Raw genomic sequence first — 19,506 nt, 5'->3', positions numbered from 1 at the left:
CCGCCTGCGGGTAGGGGTAGGAGGAATCGCGGGTCAAAGGGAGGTAGGCAAGACCTAAGGGATGTGATCCAGACAAGGCGTCAGTACTTTCGTCCGGATCAGAGTGATACTTGAGTATCTACTCATTTCCTTCGGGGTTTTACATCTGCCCTTATCTTTCCCTTCCTAATTCCCCTGTAACCACCATCTCTTCACCTGACCGAGGTTAGGTGGGAACTTCCTGCATTACAGTCTGCTATGCTGGACCTATGATGTTTTGGTTGGTTCTATGGCTTCATAGTGACCACCTTGCTGATGGTCTGGACTAGAGGCTTCTTCGGGTTGCTTCTTGAAAGGGGCTCCGGCACGGGAACCATGGTGGGTGAGTACGATCCATTTCTAAATATATATAAATATATATAATATATGTGTGTGTATTTAATGTACTGGTGGTTGTGTGTATAATCCATCTGCTAGCTTTCTTTGCAGTGTTTTCCGGGACCTGTGTGTTTCTGTCTTTTTTCTAGGGTAGGTCCTTGGTGAGCACCCCCCTCTGTTGGATTCAGAAACCGGCTTGCAGTGTTGCAGTGTTTACTTCACTCGTCGATATGGTGTCCAGCCGGTATGATAGCCCTGGTTCCGGCTTCATGCTTATGCGGCCAGGCGGCCAGGTCACAGGCTTCTACAGGAGCCTTCTTGACCATCAGGCCCCCGACACGGCACTGCAAAATTTCCTGGACGTCCGGGCTGGGCTTATGCTTTCAGGCTCCCCTGTCTGCTACACCGTATCTAGGTCGCCCTGAGGGGCTTCCTGGTCACCAGGATATCCACTCTTGCTGAGGCATCGAGCGGGAAGTATAGGTGGCATTTGCGAGAACCTTCTTATGTAATGCTGTCTCAGGCAATGCTCCCCTTGCCTTAAAGGGTTGTATTTGAGCTTGCCTCTCCCGTTTGGCTCAGTACTTGGGTATCTGTGAACAGATGCTTGGGAAGCTCTTAAATCCATGCTATGGTAAGTGCACACGCTAAGCTTTGTGCACTTTCTGAAATCCACATGGTGGTAAGTGTGCACGCTGAACACTTTGCGCACTTTCTAAAATCCACATAGTGGTAAGTGGGCACGCTGAGCACTTTGCGCACTTTCTAAAATCCACATAGTGGTAAGTGTGCATGTTATACTTTGCGCATTTTTCTGAAATCCTGTATGGTAAGGGTTACGCGTTATTAGCCTTGTTCCCTTTCTCTGAGTTGGTTTAGACCCCGGTACTTGCCTTGGACTCAACTCAACCAGTGTGTCTCTGTTGACACTTTTAAAGCATCGCTCCCCTCACCATTGAGGGCTATTGTGAGCATGGTGCTTTCTTTTGAGCGTTTGAATTCTCTCCCTTCAGAGGAGTTGGATTCCTCGCTCCATGGGCTGTTCAGGCCCTAACAGGTAAGTTTTTTGGGGTATGTAGCCTAGGCCTTTGCCTGTAGGGGATAATGTCACTGACAGCTGTCTTAACGTCCCAGGGGCAACTCCCATGGCTATGGTAGAGTTGGTACTTAGTGCTCGCCATGGTTTCTGGCATGCACTCCCCTCAGCATGGTGGCATGGGTATACCGTTCCCCATAGTGACCCCTAGAGGACGCAGTTCGAAGTTCCCTTGAAAGGGAACGTCTCAGGTTACGTATGTAACCATGGTTCCCTGAGTAGGGAACGAGACACTGTGTCCTCTAGGTTTCTTGCCATGCTTCGAACGCAAGCTTCAGACGAAGAAGTGGATGATGTGTTCTCCCGGTGCCTATTTATACTATAGTCACACCAGTAGTGACGTCATGGCTGTCACCGGCCAACGTGTTGTTGGTGTTTTTCAATGTATGCTTCAGACACGGGTCACGACGAGGCGTTCCCCCATAGCGACCCCTAGAGGATGCAGTGTCTCGTACGTGACCTGAGATGTTCTTCTATGGCATCGCTGTATAGAACCTTTTAAGCACCTTTATTTTTAAGAGTGATAGGCCCCTAAATATCCCTGTTGAAAAAAACAGCGTATGCTGGTTAGGTATGTTTTGAAGCATGGCAGCTGGTTTGAGATGGTTTAAGCTGGTCCTTAGTTGGTCCTGAGCTGGTTTAAGCTGGTCCTGAGCAGGAGTTAGTTGCTTAGGACCAGCACATGACCACTTTAAACCAGTTCAGGACCAACTAAGGACCAGCTTAACCCAGCTCAAACCACCAAATGTGATTTTATACATACATCACCAAATACATTTTAATATATATATATATATATATATAATCTCTATAAATTTATTTGTTTACAAATTTCTAAGAATGATTGGAAAACGGATGAAAATTCATTGGTCAGAGGTTTTTGGGAACCCCGTCTGAACAACTAATCACTTAAACTAATGTTGTCTATTGTAAATTTCACGTTTTGATGTCACTTCTAATATTTTGGATTTGAGCTCATATTTCTATTATTTCACTGCACGATTCCACAGTTGTTACGTTGATGGTGCTGACAGAAGTTCTTTCAGGAAAATGTCCCTCACTCAGCTGACTCCACAGCTGTGATTCTGGGTCTCCAGCTTGCATGGAGTGATGTTCCTTTGGGTCCTATTGGGACCACGGCACTCTTTTTCTCCTCCTTTCTTTCTCTCGCATGTGCTCTGACTGTACGCCCAGACTCCTGAGGGCCTCACACGCACATACACAAGCCAGCTCTGCGCTCATGGAAATCTGCAATCAATTTAGCCAGCAGGGGAAGGGGGCGTCACACTAGAGACCCCCCATTTTAAGAGAGCTGTGTATATAGGCATGCATACGTGCACGTGGAGTTCAAGTACGCTCATGTGGGCTTGTGACGATTGACTTGGCTGCTTCTTTACATACATACACATTTGTTCAGCATTTCCTCTCTGTGGATGACATACTGTACACTTTGTTGAACTGACAGAGGAAACGCAGCTCATCTTTGTCCCATAGTCTAAGCTACTGGCCAATCATTCATGAAATTGTGATTGATGTGCCGGCACAGCTGGAGCTAAACTTGAACTCAGTCTTCTTCCTATCAGTCTTCGGCAACAATCATTGTGACAGAAGTTTCAGAGAGCAATTACCTAAACTGGGTCACAGTCCCAATTGCAATAAGCAGAAGATTATAAGAGCCTAGATTTTTAGAGTATCCCGTTTTCCTTTTATGCATGCAATGGAAGAATAGTGTCCACTTGTTTATGCTGTGAGTATTGAAAAACAAGGAAGATAAATCATGTTGAAGAAACGGTCATGATGTCATGTTTGGCCGTGTCACTGAAATTAAGAGGGTAACCTCATCTGTCCCTTTGGGAAGAAACAAAAACTGAAAAACATTCTTGTAATTCCTCTCAAAGCCTCTTTCTTAAACAAAAGCTGTTTACAGAAATTAAAATCTCAGACTGTCATAATTAGTTTCTCATGCCCTTTAGATTTAAAATTGCTCACATATCTTAACACTAAAACTTACAACACTTTGGAGCTCATGGTGTTTTGATTAAGGACAGTTGATGAAGAACTAACAAATAAACCTTTTGTAAATTGCACAGTAAATTTTGCATGGATTTGAGGTGAGGGTTTATATGTGAAATAATAATATTTACATTTATCCATTTAGCAGACACTTTTATCCAAAGAGACTGACAATACATTGAATACAAAAGGTGACCTAAAAATGGTGACATCTTAATTAACTGGTTTAAGTCAAAAATATTATTTTACATCACTGAACCAAAATATATAAATTCATTTATACCAGCAAACCTAATTGTTATGGGTTAAATCAGGTAGAAATAGCACAAATAAGTATACTAAAATACATTTATTTCATGCTAACCATACTACAAATTAATTTACATATCTATGTGCTTATTAAAAAGACCCTGCAATTGTACTTTTAGTATACTAAACTTGTATACTTAAAGTTTGCTAAATTAAACAAATTTTGAACTAAAAGCACTTTAATTGCGCAGAAGTAGTGCCGAGGTCCAACTAAATATTATACTGAAGTACTGTATATTTGATTATGCTAGTGGAACTATTGCAAGTAGACTTTAGGTACACTTAAAATATCTTGCATTTAAAGACTGATATTATTCAAAGATCAAACAATCCTTATCAATAGTGACATTAAAACACATTTTAGGCTTAATATTAAGAAATGTGTATTGTACACAAGTAGTACTCCAAATAAAGTTTACTTAAAATGTTGATATCAGTAAGTCTTTAGCGATATGTCAGTGAATATGTTAATAGATTTGAACTATACTTAGTATGAAATAAATGTATTTTAAATATATTACTTTTTTACTAGGGTCTTTAAGGTAACAATTCTGCCCTACAAAGGCAAAAGACCTTAACTCGCTAGAGTGTGAAACTGAGAAAAATTACTTTAAAGTTTTTTACTTGTCCAGCCAAATTAATTATAGGTAGGACACTGGAAATATAAGAATGAGATGTTTTAGTAATGAAAATTATCTACATTAAAAAATTGTGAGCTCAAACTTGATTTTTACCCCTATTTTGAAGTTAATGTACTCTGCCTTTGCATTGTCTGCAAAACGTGAGAAGTCACACCAAGGCAAACGGCAGTAACTTCCACATTATCAATATTTGGTTGCTGATCACCATTTACAAAATCGTTGTAGTAACACCTGTATAAAATCTAGTGATCATGGCTGTCTCAAAGGCCTATAGGCTATTGCATAGGCTATAGTAATGTGACTGTATTCATGGTTTTTTTTTTGACTGTAACAAGTAGACTAAAAGTTAAACATGTGAGTGGATACCGTGGATACCAATTTATTTGCTATGCTCAGTAACGTAAAATAATGCTAGACATAGCATAATTGCTTTTATTCAGCAAGCTGGAATAATTCTCAGAATGCTTGTGGATTAAACATCTCCAATGACGTTCATCGCCATGGATTGATTTTATCGGGTTACAAGAAAAGGTAGGAAATGGATTTAATTGTGAACTGTTAGTAGGCGAACTGATTTTATGATTGATCAGGTTAGCTACGGCATTCGAGTCCACACGCGTCCAACTAGAAGTGACAGATAATCTACATTACAAAAAGAAAAGAAAAATCTGTAAAGGTTATTCACGATTACGTATTGCTGCCAAGGTATCTAGTCTTTGCAGTGCTTTGTTATATGGAGCTGTTTGGTTGATCGCAAGCTATCTAATTCGTTTGTCTACACCGTAATTAAAATGCGGCAGACTTTAATGGACAGTAAAACAAAGGCAGAACACCGTATAACTTCAAGCCGGCACCGTAGCTTCATATTGACGCGCGGCTAAACAAAGTCAGAACGCCGTAACTCAATTTGAGCATTCCAAACAAAGTGAAAGAGCAGTAACAGGTGTTATACGATGTTCTGCCTTGGTTTCTCCGGGACTTTTCGAAGTTACGGTTGAGATGACCCATTATTTTCTCGGAAAAACAACGAAATTGACTCAAGATACTTATACACATGATAAAGGATGTCTTGAATGTCCCAAAAATATCAATAACTAATTTTCGAAAAAAATCAAAGTTACGGTCTTTTGCCTTTGCACGGCAGAATTGCAAGTCACCACTTTTTACAGTGTAGATAAAAATAAACAATATGTCACAGACCCAACAATATTCATATTTCATAGTGAATGTCAGAATTATTAGAAAGCGTGACTGGGAAAAAAATATAATTAAAGATAATGAATAAACATTTTTTTAAATAATAAAAATCAATATGTACTGTGTAAACCTACTGTTTGGTTTTAGAACTGAAAATTCTTCTAAAGACCATCTATTGAAAATAATGTCAACTAATGATGAGTTCATAGTAAAGTGGTTCTCGAACAATGATTCTGCAGTATGAACAGGTTAAATGAGTCGCTCATATACTTGAGTGCGTCTGTCTTGATATCAGTGGGTGGACATCTCAGACCATACTGGAAGCAGAGAGGAAGAGGAGGAGTAGAGGAAGAAGTGAGTAGGAGGAAGAGGTAAGCTAGGAAACATTTCCGGTTAGATAAGGATGTGAAGAGTCATGCTGCGATGTTAATCAACATTCCATTGGAATTATTGTCAAATTCCTGTTTGGAAAAACATTAATATCAGGAATAAATACTTCAGATGTCATAGTTTTGAGTCATGAAGGTGGATGTTAGATTCACTTTACACTTAAATATACAGGCAATAATAACAGTTTTCAACTGTTTCAAATGATAAAATTTACATTAACATTTTTAAAAATTTAAAACAAAAAGACTGAATTAAATGCAAAGTTCTTTTTTTTCTGCTTTGGTTTTTGCCTCTACATGTTCTGGGCCATATAAATTATGGCCCTTGTAATTATGGTGGTGCTCGGTCATGTCTTTTTAAAGAGCTCAAACCTCAGAAGTGCCCATCTCTTTAACTTCTCTGCCTCTGAGGGTTTGGTTTAGCATGGCGACACTCACCAAAGTTCGTGAACGTGAGTATGTGTGCTTTTATGTGAATATAATTTGATTATGTGCGGTTGTGTGCACCTATACTTGAAAAAATATGGCCGAGCATATTCAAAAAAAAAAACCCTGTGTTTGTATAGAAATGTGTTTTTGTTTGTTTGGCCACCACGTGTCTCAGGCCCAGTGAAGCCACAGTCATGTAGTCTGTGGTTATATGGTTGACAATGTCTTGCAGGAACCAGCTGTCAAACTGTGAGGTCCCCCACAAGGCCTCAGGAGCTCTCGGCTCCATGCCTTTAAATGGCAGAAAACTTAACACCACTTAAAACACTCCTGCTGAAATATCACAACAGGCAAAGCCAAAAATAAAGACTCATCTGTCCATTTTTGGTCGCACTGACTATGCCGCTTTAAAATGCCTTGAATCACAAAACACACCCTTGATGAGAAAGTATTTCTGTTTATAGGGGGACTGTTGTCTTTTCTGACTCTTAAAAACGTACATCAGCATGACCACAACACAACTGTTGTGATGACAGCGGCATTATCGTAGTGTCTGTGCGACTGTAGTTTCCTCCAGGCGTGAGGTCATGCGGATATAGCGGGTATGACATAAGCCAGCTGGGCACAAAACCACCTTGGGATCGGTTACCGCTCACCAACACAAACACACAAGGTCAAGTTTGCCTCCGAGATACATGAAGCGGACGCAGGGGTGTGGTTGCTGATGGATATCTGGAATCAGGCTCTTTGATGTTTGGAGCGGTCAGGTCGGTCTCTGTGGCCCGTGCAAGTGTGGAAGAGTGCTGTCTGACCCCAGAGAGATGGCGGGTGTTAAGAGAGCGCGATAAAGGAGGAAGGGCCCCCACGTATCCTGTTTTTCTCTTTTTAGAGGAGCTACAGACCAAGCATGACATAAGCTTCTGTTCCATAGCCAAACCCAATGAGGCCAGACACTGTCAGTCTCACAGAATCCTACAGCTAGATATGAAACTTTTAACTATTAGTTGAACAGATGTTGATTTTTCAATCATGTTCCTCTATGTCTTTGTAAACCAGTTTGGATTTCTTCTGTGAAGCACAAAAGGAGGAAGTTTGTACTTTTCTCTGCAAATACTATGGAACTAGAGCTTTCTAAAAGAACACAAACGCACCGTAAAAGCATCATAAGATTGTACAATTAACAAAGAATCAGTGCTGTAAATAACTTGAATGTGGGTCTCTTCCTTTCTCAAAGCTATTTTATGGTTTCGGAACAGGGATTTTAAAACTTTTTTTATGCCAAGGACCAGGGTTGCTTCTAGCCTTTCATCAGTATTATTTCACAAACAACCATCAAAAAAAGTGTGATCTGTTGGCACAGATAGCATCGTGGCCTCACAGACCTTTCCTGATCCCCCACTCTCTCTCCCACTTCACTTCCTGTCACTATCACTTGATTGTTTTCACGTGATGTCACACCCTTATAGGAACGCCCACCTGGAGGGCAAAACGAGGCTTTGCTCCACTGACCGCCAGTTATTTTTACACAGTTTGCATTAAGTAGTAATGTAGTAAAACGCTGATATTAAAAGGCGAAATTAAGTATACACCTTACTGATGATGCATACTTCATACAGGCAAGCAGATGAACCCAGAATATAAACGTAACACGCAGAGTTTCACATTAAATTTCCCATAGAAAACCATTATTAAAAAAACACAACCATTTAGCGCACTACGTTCACATTCTAGGCTCATCTGCTTGCCTATATAAAGTAAGCATAATCAATCACGTGTGTACTGAATTTGTTCTTTTAAAGGGGTCCTATTATGCTTTTTCACTTTTTCAACTTTAGTTAGTCTGTAATGTTGCTGTTTGAGCATAAAAAAGATCTGCAAAGTTACAAAGCTCAAAGTCCACTTCAAAAGGAGATATTTTATTCAACAGAAATCACTTTTCAAAAACTACAACGAACGACTCGTTTGGACTACAATGCATATTTTCCATGATTTGTGAAATCACAAATATGACGAATGGGATGAGACCAGGGCTGCGTTCAGCACCGACAAAAACGGTGCAAGACGTTTTTTAAACGGAAACGGAGTGGTTATATATCATCCGGGTTTAAATCGCGCTCAAATTGATTTGATTTTGACGCAATATTTTCACTGAAGCTCGCAGGCGGCAATGGGAAGCGACATGACATTTCCCGACCAGGCGCCGAGTGCTGCCAATCACCACACACACTGGCCCAGCTAACCAATCACAGCACATTTCGTATTTCAGAAGGCGGGCCTTCATTTGATACAGGAACTATTCGAGCCGTTCATGCCAGACTGGGGAGAGAGGTGCTGTAAAATATGTACGTAATAAATAAAATTACGGTGACCGAGAAGTGCAAATCAAATCACAATTCTGAAAACAATATAACAACTTGCAAACGCAAATGCAAGTCTAAAAAACAAAATAACAATTCAGAAAACATTATAACAAGTCGGAAAACACAATGACAAATTCGAAAACAAAATAACAAGTCAGAAAACACAACGACAAATCAGACAAACCGGAAGAGGTAGGTATAGTTTGAGACAGCGCCATTGGTTTGGGATTACACACCGCTGACTGAATGAGACATCTGTAAATCAACTTATACAGGGAAGAACCAGCTGAAGAACAGCAGAGTCGTGGTAGAAAGTTCGGAGATGGTATTAAAGTAGCTCAGTTTAAATGTATTGTATGAATTGCCCTTACTATGGAATGCGGAGTGTATATTTACATTTAGTTAAAAGTGTTTGTGAAACATCAGCTCTAGTGGCGCAGATGGATAGGCTCTTGTCGTTGGGTTTTTGACGCGATCATCCTGGGTTCGATCCCGCCTTTTGCTGAACTTTTTTTTCTCCCTTTTCAAATCTCGTATCACATCGTAAAGGCATTTATTTTCAATTAAAATTAAGGAAATAATCAAAAAGTTGAAAATAAAGTATTGGGTAGGGTTAGGGTAGGTGTAGGGAGGGCTTTATTGTACCAATAAGGTCAATAACGCCAACGACAAGCGCTTATCCATCTGCGCCACTAGAGCTGATGATTTACAGCCACTTTTAACTAAATGTTAATAGACGTATTTTTTTGTTTTTTAGACTTGCATTTGCGTTTGTAATTTGTTATTTTGTTTTCAGAATTGCGATTTGTTTAGCACTTCTCGGCCACCGTAGTTTTTCAAACAACCTAGTATGAGAGCCTGTTCTAGTACACCCCCAAAACAAAATCAAGACTTTGTAAAAGAGCATAATAGGACCCCTTTAATATCTGTTTTACATACATTAAGGCACTTTAAGTGTATTTCACAATGTTTTGTCATGCTGTTTAGTGATTGAAATATAGCGGGTGCATATAATATGGATTGCAAATGGCCAGAGCTTGTATTTTGTTCACATATCTTTGTTTTATTCTTTTGAGAGGTGATCTAAATATTTGTGTCTTGGAAACAGATGGAAAACTGACAGGTTTGTGCTGCAATTCTATGGTTGTTTTGCCCTCTATAGGTCTTCGAGCCGGTCTCATGACTGAAAGTTATGAATACTGTCCAATCAAAATAAAGACATAAAACGCCAAAAATGAATCTTTAAAAAAAAATGTTGTGACCTAATTTTGACACTTTTTTGGTACTGTTTTGGATGTAAATTAATAAATAAAAGACATTTGCAGTTTTTTTCCTACATTGGATTGTAAGTACATATCCTCCTCAACAAGTGCTCTTGTATTTTATGTCTTATAAAATATCCTGATATTATTTTGATGTGAAAAACCTCTGAAATGATTCAGTGCATGAACTGTCAAAATTAATCAAGCTAAACCGCAAACAGTTTTAGACCCGTTTGACCGATCAAGCTTTTTTTGTCTAGCTTTGCTTGTTCTGATTCTAAACAGATGATCGAAAACACATGATTTAATTGTTGAAATATTATCAGCAAAATTCAGTATTCTCAAGTCAGTATACAAAAGTCTCTATTGACATATAAAGATTTATCAGTAATGTTTTACTGGGGCACAGTGGTATTTCACAGAATGAAATAAAAAGGGTCTAGTGAAGCCCCTGCCAAGAACCCCCAAATATTATGATCCCCTTGTATATTAAGTCCCCCTTTCAAAAATATTAAGGCAGCTATATGTTTCATGTGTAGAGACTTTTTTTATACTGTATGTAATAGTAAGTGTCATATAAAGACAAAATGTTATTCCGTAATTAAAATATGACCTTTTATTTGTCATTGTACTAAAGGAATTAATCGATAATAAAAATGATTATATGCATTTCACACAGACACACACACACACACACTTTATATAGACAAAATACATTTGTACAAAAATATTTGCAATTGCATGTTATATTCCTTAAATAAAATGTAATAAAAACACTAGAAATAGAAAATACATAAAATACCTTAAAATGTAATACACAAATACAAAAGCACTTGATGGTTATTTTAGGAGGCATGTTTAGTCATTCAGATTTTCTTTACAGTGGTGTTTATATGGTTTCCATCATAATTTCTTGGGCAACAGCATGTGAAAGCTGGTATAGGGGTATTTTAGCTTAAGGGCTGGCAGACAGCAGCCAACATGTCACTTCATCTGCTAAGAGTGTTTGGGTTTGAGACCTCTGTTACTCATACTGTGAAGAACAGTATTACAAATCCATCTGTGCTGTGAACGGCCATTCCCCTCGAAGCTCTGTGTTTTGTCTTACGGTTAAAAGTACAAACAGAAACGTGTTGCTGTTTGCAGAAAGAAACAAAGCTTTGGGGAGAAATTAGTGTTGGTGAAAATTGAACAGTGTCTAATAAGGCCTCAAAGGTCAGAAGTCAACATTCCAGCTTTTACTATTCATCAAAAGTGGAGATGCTTATGTTGTTCTCTCAACATAGGGGAATATGGGGGGAAAGAACAGTGGGGATTTACTGCTAAATTATAACATCATTAATGTAAAATACACTTCACTTTTCTTAAAATAAAAAAATATATATTTTTGAACCTATCTAAATGAATTGTCTTTGCAAAGTCGCATTCCAACTGAAATGTATCCACCGACACTTGAGATGCATCAGAACAGACTCTAGCTGCCAGTTTATGTGATTTTCCATTGTAATTATGGCTTGTATGGCCCGTAAGTGGATATTCTGGCGGTTTAGACCCGGTCCCTATATGACGCCTTCCCACAATCCCACCAAACTCTGCTGTTCTTGTGTGGCTCTAATGTTTTTTATGAGGTAGGTAATGTATGTAAACAAAAGTGCACCAAGCTGCATAAAACCAGCCAGCTCAAATCGAGAAGCATTTGGCGTGAGAATTATTTTTCTTGCAGAGACATAAACATATGATTTTACAGTGTGAATCTGAAACACAAAATACTCATAGTGAGTCAGTGGGTTTGCCAAACCCAAGCATTTACCATAGAAGTACACATCGCCACAGCCTTTGAGATTAGTGTAGCATTAAACATGGAAAAACGGGTGGAGTTCAATATTGCACTGACTCACTAACCCCTGGTTTATTGATGAGGGGTTCACTACCCACCACCCCCACACTTGAAGACTCACACTTTGTGGCGCTACACTGAACCCAGACCACAGCCAGCTAAACACTCTGTGGTGCGGAGGCTGAGAGTGTGTTTTGAAATTCAGCCCCAGATGTTTTATATTATGGGGCTTTTATGCCAGTTTACCGTAACTTAGATTTACTGGTTTAACTGGAGTTAGTGTGTCTGAGCCAGAACTGGGGTTTTGGTCAGATGACAGTCAGCTCTGTATTATTCCTTTACCTCATCTCTTTGCTCTTTCTGGCAAGGTAAACAACAGTGTGGCATCCGTACTGCCAGAACAGGAGCGGGTCAGCAGCAGATCATTGTTATAATAGACTATAGTAACCCTTCGCTCACTCTCAGTCTGTTGAGAAGGTTTTTGAGGTTGTTTTCGCTGAGGTTGAATGTGATTGAAACTGAGTTTGACTTTGGTTTGAGTGGTTACTGCAGTCATGAACTCGTCTCCTTTCGGATTTGAAGATTAATGCATACTAGCTCAAACAACAATCGTTGTAATCCTACAATAATGTAAAGTCAGGTGATTGTGTAAGAGATAATGTATGGCTAGGTGTGCATAAAACAAATTTAATGCACAATGCTGAGGCAAAGAACCACCCGATGCGAAGCTAGGTATGTATAAAAATCGTTGATGCTGCTTATATCATTATGACTTGCCAGCATGGAGAAGTTAAAAGTGTTGCTGATGTTTGCAGAGCTGGAATGATTGGAATAAGGGCGTGTGTCCACTAAAGTGTTGTTTTCTTAAGCCTAGTGTATTTTTTCGATTGTTTTCAATGGGAACATTGTTTTATTCTTGAGCTACTGCATTTTTTCAATTGGTTGCCAGAATTTTACCGTAAAAAATATGGTAGCAAAATTTTAGGTTTTACAGTCTGAATTTAAATTCACAGTAAAAAAAACATTTCATATTCCTAATGAAGTATTCATATGTTTTGTAATGGGAGAGTAAAAATATTTTTAAAACGTACACCGTTCAAACTAGGCTGCTTATGTTGAAGTGTTTGGGATGTGACTTTTAATGATGAGACCTTTTTTGTAATCAGGCTCTCAAAAAGTATATAACAATTTGGATATAGATTTATCGGCCAACATATCGGTTATCGGCTTTAAAAAAAATAATAAAGAATAATCGGTTATCGGTATCGGTCAAAATTTTCATATCGGTGCATCCCTAGTAACTTTATAATACACTGATAAACATAGTTATTACAATGAAAAAAAACACCAATGCAAGAAATTCTGGGAATATCAAGTTTTCACTGTAAATTATACAATGACTTGTTCTTTTTCACTTCCAAAATCTGTTTTTGGTAACACTTTACTTAAAGCCTTGTATAATGCATTATAAAAATAGCTTTAATGCATTAATTATGCCTTGTAATGCACCTTATAATGCATTGTTAATACATTATAACACTTATCAATTCATTACACTATGCATTTTAAATTTGGTTATAATTATTTAGGACAAGATATAACATATTTCAACACACATTATGAATAATTATAATGCATTATAGCCTTTAATAACCCTTTATAATGCATTATACATAAAGGCTTTAAGTAAAATGTTACCCTGTTTTTTTGTATTTTACTGTAAAATTACATTAACTGTAATTACAGTTATTCACCGTATACAGTACAGAAACTTGCTGTTAACCAATTTACAGGTTTTTACTGCAGCATTTTTACAGTCTTTTACTGTTAAAATCACGCTAATTTTTTACAGTGTAAAGTAAATAAAACAAAGATAATTGGGGTATTTTTTATCAGAAAATACTATTTGAGTATTTCTATTTCAAAATGTCACATTTAATTGAATGTGTTACTTGCAGTTTCTTTGTAATTCTTTGTAAAAAAATGTACTAGAAATTTCCGAGTGAAACTAATTTCAAAGTAAATCCTACTCATTTTTTTAGTGTACGAAATTGACCTATCAAGTACTCCAGAGAGCAATAAACTGTTCTGCTTGAGTACAACAAACCATTAAGATCCAATGAAATCTAATGAAATGTAAAAAATTGCAATCTCAAATAAAATGCAACAATAAATTGTGTGTATGAACAGACGCTTTGAGAAGCAAGCATACAGTATGACCTCACTCACAGATAAGCTTCAGCTGGCTTTGTTCCCAAAGATCTGGTTACTGTTGTGTTGTCACTATATCTTTCTTAAAATGGAAGGGCCGAATACACTGGCTTTCCAGCTGTATTTCGCTCATTTTCCGAATGGCCATGAATTTGTGTTCAGTCCTGCATCTTCCAAGTCCTGATGTCAGTTTTGGACTCTCTCTTGAGGGGTGTAGAGGTTTATGTTTTATTTTTTTTACGAATAATACACAAATCTCATTCTTTGTTGAAGTGTATTTCTACAACAGCAGAATTAGAAAGACATGTTGACTGTTTAAGAGCTTATTTTTCTAATTTTCCAGCCTTTCCTCAATATACTTCATAGCAGGTTTGGCAGTCTCAGCATATGTGTTTCTGTGCATGAATGAGCACGTGTTAGTTGTATCCTGCCAGGATATCTGCTCTTTGCTACATTTGTCAGTGGTCTGTGGAATTGGAGGAGAACTGGAATGATTATATGAGATGTTATATTAGAGACTATTTATGCATGCGGGTCAATAGGGTCCAGAACTATTATGCAACCTTTCTCCCTCTCTCGCTCTCCTTTTTTGATGGCTAATTTTTCTTTTCTTCTTATTTTCCTTTCACTGTGTCACTCCGTTCCAAATAATGACTAATATTTTCTTCTTAAATTAGCATGCAGCCCCAAGCAGTTGAAGAGAGGGACAGGAAAGGAAATAAGGAAATCTGATCAATGCCATGTGCGTCTGTGCACAATAACCCCATGCACCAGCATTAAAACCTAAAGCCTTTTTAATCCAAATTTAATTCACTCCAATCAAAGCTGGAATAGACTTAAGAGAAACTGTGACTGCATGTTTTTTTTTGTTCCAAAAGTAGTTTGCAAAAAGTGACCTCGTCAGACACATTTCAGGGGGCTCATCATAAAAGATTTTAAATGGAGATGCTAAATAGATCAGAATAAAGGTATCTCAAGAGACGTTTTTTTTAATTATTTGGACTATTTTTAACTTGACACAGTTTCTTAATACCACAGTGTACACGGCGGGATGTTTAAAGACAGCATGAGGCGCAACACTATGGCCAAAGCAAAGCTCCACACACACAAAAAGGACAAGAGAGCCATTAGCTACTACAATGAAACATTTAGACACAATGACTTTTTTAGTTAAGAAATGACAGAATCCCTTGATAAAGATGGTTTTTTAAAAACACTTAAATTCATCGAGTGCATAGTTTATTTAGCCATTTACAAAAAAACACTGCTGTGTGCTGCATTGAAGGACAATGCTGCACAATGTTTTAAGGTATATAAACTGTTGTTCTTAAAGTATTTGTTGCAATTTGATACTGAATCTCTTTTTGTAGCAATAGATATTTTTCTAAGAATAATGCTGTCCGTTTGGAAAAAAAGAAGGAAAGAAAGAAAGAATACAGATGGCGAAAATATAATAGCACTAGCTGTGCTCTTCCCGAATTCAGCCATCAATAAATAGACTGATGCAAGTCTCTTGAACCTAAAGTATAGAAACAGAAACAATTAAGTTCATGTCAAATCGGACGTAACAGACAAATGACTCTTGTACATTGAGCGAAATTGAGTTGTGAAATATGTGATGGCTCTGAATGTTTCACTTACTGAATGAGTCTGATTCAAACCCACGAGCAAGTTTAAGGCTGTTTCATGAATCTTTTTCACTAACTTGTTAAATATAACCAGTTCATGACAGTCATTTTTGGGCATCATGTCACATGATTAGTTTCGTAGCAAACATGCGAACACTCTAATGAGATATTGACACACACATAGTCTTCCCAATTGTCTAGTTAAAACCATGGAAATTCAATCGTGATGTCCGACTGCATGAAAAGCTCATATCTGTGTGAATGATTATCGTGTGCACTGACTTTGGACTCTTCCCGAGCATGAGGACTGCGCTTTACTGACCCAGCCAGAAACAGATGACTACATGTGTTTTCATTCATTTTCCATTCTGCCCTTATCTTCACCCAGGAGCAGCATTGTGGGGTATTTTAAATGACAGAACATCTTTGGTTTGGGTGATCAGAGCGCTCTCACTCACGCTACTACTCGGATGCAGAACGTTTGACTTTTGTGAGTGTGTCCCCTAAAAATATCCTGCCGTATGGTACTCATTTTGAATGTGGCACCAATCCTTGGTGTCAGATGCAAACAAAATGTTGATGAAAGAAATCCCTCACTCTCTCTCCCTTCTTGTTTGTGCCATGTAATGCGTCCTCCCCATAATTTGTCCACATGAAAGCAGTCGAGTGCGGGCACGGCATCTGTTCGGCTCATTAAAATCAACTCATGGTTTAATACTGCACCTTTCAAAGCCCTGCAGCCCTGCAACAGTTTAGCAAGTGATCAAACTTACTTGAATCTTACTTGGAACTCCAGGCTGTGACTCAAATGGACAATACTACAAAAAATAAAAATAAGTGCAACTGCAATTTAAAATCTAGACAGTTAGTTAAACTTGTTTTTCCTGCAAGCAGCAACAAACGAACAGTGCACAAATGACTCTTATGAACTGGCTCTTTTTCATAAGTCACTGGCAATATACTTGCAAGTCACTTGTAATATATTCACTTGTTAGTTAGCAGGTTCAGTGTGAAACATCAGTCAGTGAAACATTACTAAGGTCACAACAAAAAGTCCCTTTTTTGTGATGTCAGAGTCAGGAAACCATTACTGTTATGTATTTGTGAGACTTGCATCCGTAAATTTACTGATTGCGTTTTGTTGTAATGCATTAATAAATAGTATTCTAAAAAACATTTTATATTCTTCTGTGTAAAGAATATAAATGTAAAGATTATAAACTGTAAAGAAAACTTATTTTGGGAGTAAGACCAATTCTAGATGTTTTCATATTCACTTCTTGTCGCATCCTCCTTCTAGATGGAGATATAACACCTGCTTTCTAAGCTAAAAACAATAATTTTATACTATCATGACAACTCTCTGAAGATTGTAGCATGGTAATGGATATGACAATGTTGATGTATTTGGTCTTGGCAGAGTAGATCTGCTACACTGTTGAATTGCTGCTGCTGTTGAATATTGCTGTAGTTGTAGATTATTGCTGCTGCTGCTGCAAGCAAGTACAGGAGCTTGCTAATGCCAATACATAAGCCGATACAGTGGGCAGGCGACACAATGACACTGTGGTCCTTATTTCTCTGGATTTAAACATTCTTCGAAACATTTGGGATAATGTAAGTACACAAGTAAGCAAAATATATAACACTGTTCTAGTGGTTTTTGGATATTTTAATAAAAAATCTTACATATTAAGACATGCTGCTGGTGCACAACTAGCATATAAAATAACCCGTAGCAGATCTATACAGGTGGAGCTGGGGAAGGTGGAGGGTTTCAGAGGAACTGCAAAATGCTCAAGTGAATAATAACCAGCCATTTAAAGCTAAAGCAGTAAGCTCATTGGCTGCGTAAGCAACATGAACCAATCAGCTTGTGCCAAGTCGTTTAATGCGGTGAATATCATCAGTTTATGTTAAGGACCCATTAGCCTGTGCCATGACAGAACTTGGCATTAATACTGTTTATGTCATAAACTTATGTGATGGATTTTGTATTGAGGTAGCACTTGAACAGTCAGCATCCTTACACATGCCAAATATCCTGCTAGAGACAAGTACGCCATTTCCAAAAAATCCATCTGCTCCTGCATAAAACTGTTGTTTTCTTAGACGTAAATGCAATTAACGCAGCCTCAGGTTCAGAGTAGATTTAAACCACTTGTTTGTCACAGACTCTCTGTCGCGGTGCACTGCTCATTAAACATGCTCCTAGTTTCTCAGCTCACAGGAATCCTAATGTGGTCTCGAACACTTTTTCTAATGAAAAAAAAACAGAAAGAACAGGGATAATATACTCCACCCCAGTAAGGGGACCTATTAAATCCTATAGCTCTTAATGAAAACCTGGCATTTACCCACAAAATTCTGGTCTCTTTTGTTCTGTTTGTGTCTAGTTTGATTTAGGATTTGCGTGTGATGATGATGAACTGACCTATCATATGACTTTTTCAGTGTTATTTTGCAAAAGTTGTTTCTTTATTCATTTTCAAACCAAACAGGCATTGATGATTTGTGATTCACTTTAAAGAGTTTCCTTCACTCATAAAGTATACTAGACCAGGGGTTTAAATAATTTTTAATGCCACGGACTCCCAAATATGATGTTCCCCTTGGGAGCAACCCATATAAATATAATATAAATTATATTTATAAAAAATGTTTTCCTTCAAACCCTTTCGCAGACACAGAAGTACAAAATAGTTGTATATTTTGGAATTACATTCCTCATTATATTTGTTCAATATAGTACTTAATTTATAAGAAAGAACACCATGTTTTCATTCCACGTGATGTTTGCTAACTTTCTTAGACACAATAGTAATTCCACTAGGTGTCCAGACAGGGAAGGTTAACACTGTGACACTTCAGGGTTTGCAGTTTTCCTATACTGGAGGAAAAGACTCCTTATAGAGCCAGTATGTATCCTGATATTCTTCTGAAGACTAAACAGGCATTGATGATTTGTGATTCACTTTAAAGAGTTTCCTTCACTCATAAAGTATACTAGACCAGGGGTTTAAATAATTTTTAATGCCACGGACTCCCAAATATGATGTTCCCCTTGGGAGCAACCCATATAAATATAATATAAATTATATTTATAAAAAATGTTTTCCTTCAAACCCTTTCGCAGACACAGAAGTACAAAATAGTTGTATATTTTGGAATTACATTCCTCATTATATTTGTTCAATATAGTACTTAATTTATAAGAAAGAACACCATGTTTTCATTCCACATGATGTTTGCTAACTTTCTTAGACACAATAGTAATTCCACTAGGTGTCCAGACAGGGAAGGTTAACACTGTGACACTTCAGGGTTTGCAGTTTTCCTATACTGGAGGAAAAGACTCCTTATAGAGCCAGTATGTATCCTGATATTGTTCTGAAGACTGTGTAGGTGTGTGTGAGAGCATGTGCTCATAAAGCTGCTGTTAGTCTCAGAAATCCTCACCATGGGAGACTTGTCTGTCCCTTTCCTACGGAGTGCCTAAAGCATCCTCATAAATAAAACCAGATGGCTTCAATATGTCTTAAAATGGAAGGAGAGTTTTGCATTGGCCTTGCAGTGTCACATCAACAGTTCTGAGGGGCAGAGTTTTATAAGTTAGTTGACTGTTTTTCTCTTTACAGCAGGATGAAGACGGCGGAGATCTGTGTGGTCCTGTTTGTCTTGGGCTGTGTGTGTGAACTGTCATTGTCTTTGGACCCCCGAGATCCAAATGTTTGCAGCTTATGGGAAAGGTAAGAATCATCTGCTCCAATACAGAGC

General features: G+C 38.0%; 1 protein-coding gene across 1 annotated transcript in view; it reads left to right on the top strand.

Annotated features, from left to right (window-relative positions):
- The window catches only part of LOC107587815 (platelet endothelial aggregation receptor 1-like), a 54,427-nt gene that overhangs the window by 17,712 nt on the left and 17,209 nt on the right, over positions 1 to 19,506 (top strand). The window contains exon 2 of the mRNA XM_016275750.1: positions 19,368 to 19,478. Within this exon, the coding sequence (XP_016131236.1) occupies positions 19,372 to 19,478 (107 nt within the window). The 5' untranslated portion in view covers positions 19,368 to 19,371. The remainder of the gene's footprint in view (positions 1 to 19,367; positions 19,479 to 19,506) is intronic.

Source organism: Sinocyclocheilus grahami, unplaced genomic scaffold (assembly GCF_001515645.1).
Source record: "Sinocyclocheilus grahami isolate Dianchi unplaced genomic scaffold, SAMN03320097.WGS_v1.1 scaffold96.1, whole genome shotgun sequence".
Lineage (NCBI taxonomy): Eukaryota > Metazoa > Chordata > Actinopteri > Cypriniformes > Cyprinidae > Sinocyclocheilus > Sinocyclocheilus grahami.
Note: the sequence above shows the minus strand (reverse complement) of the source record. Positions and strands in the feature narration are given on the sequence as shown.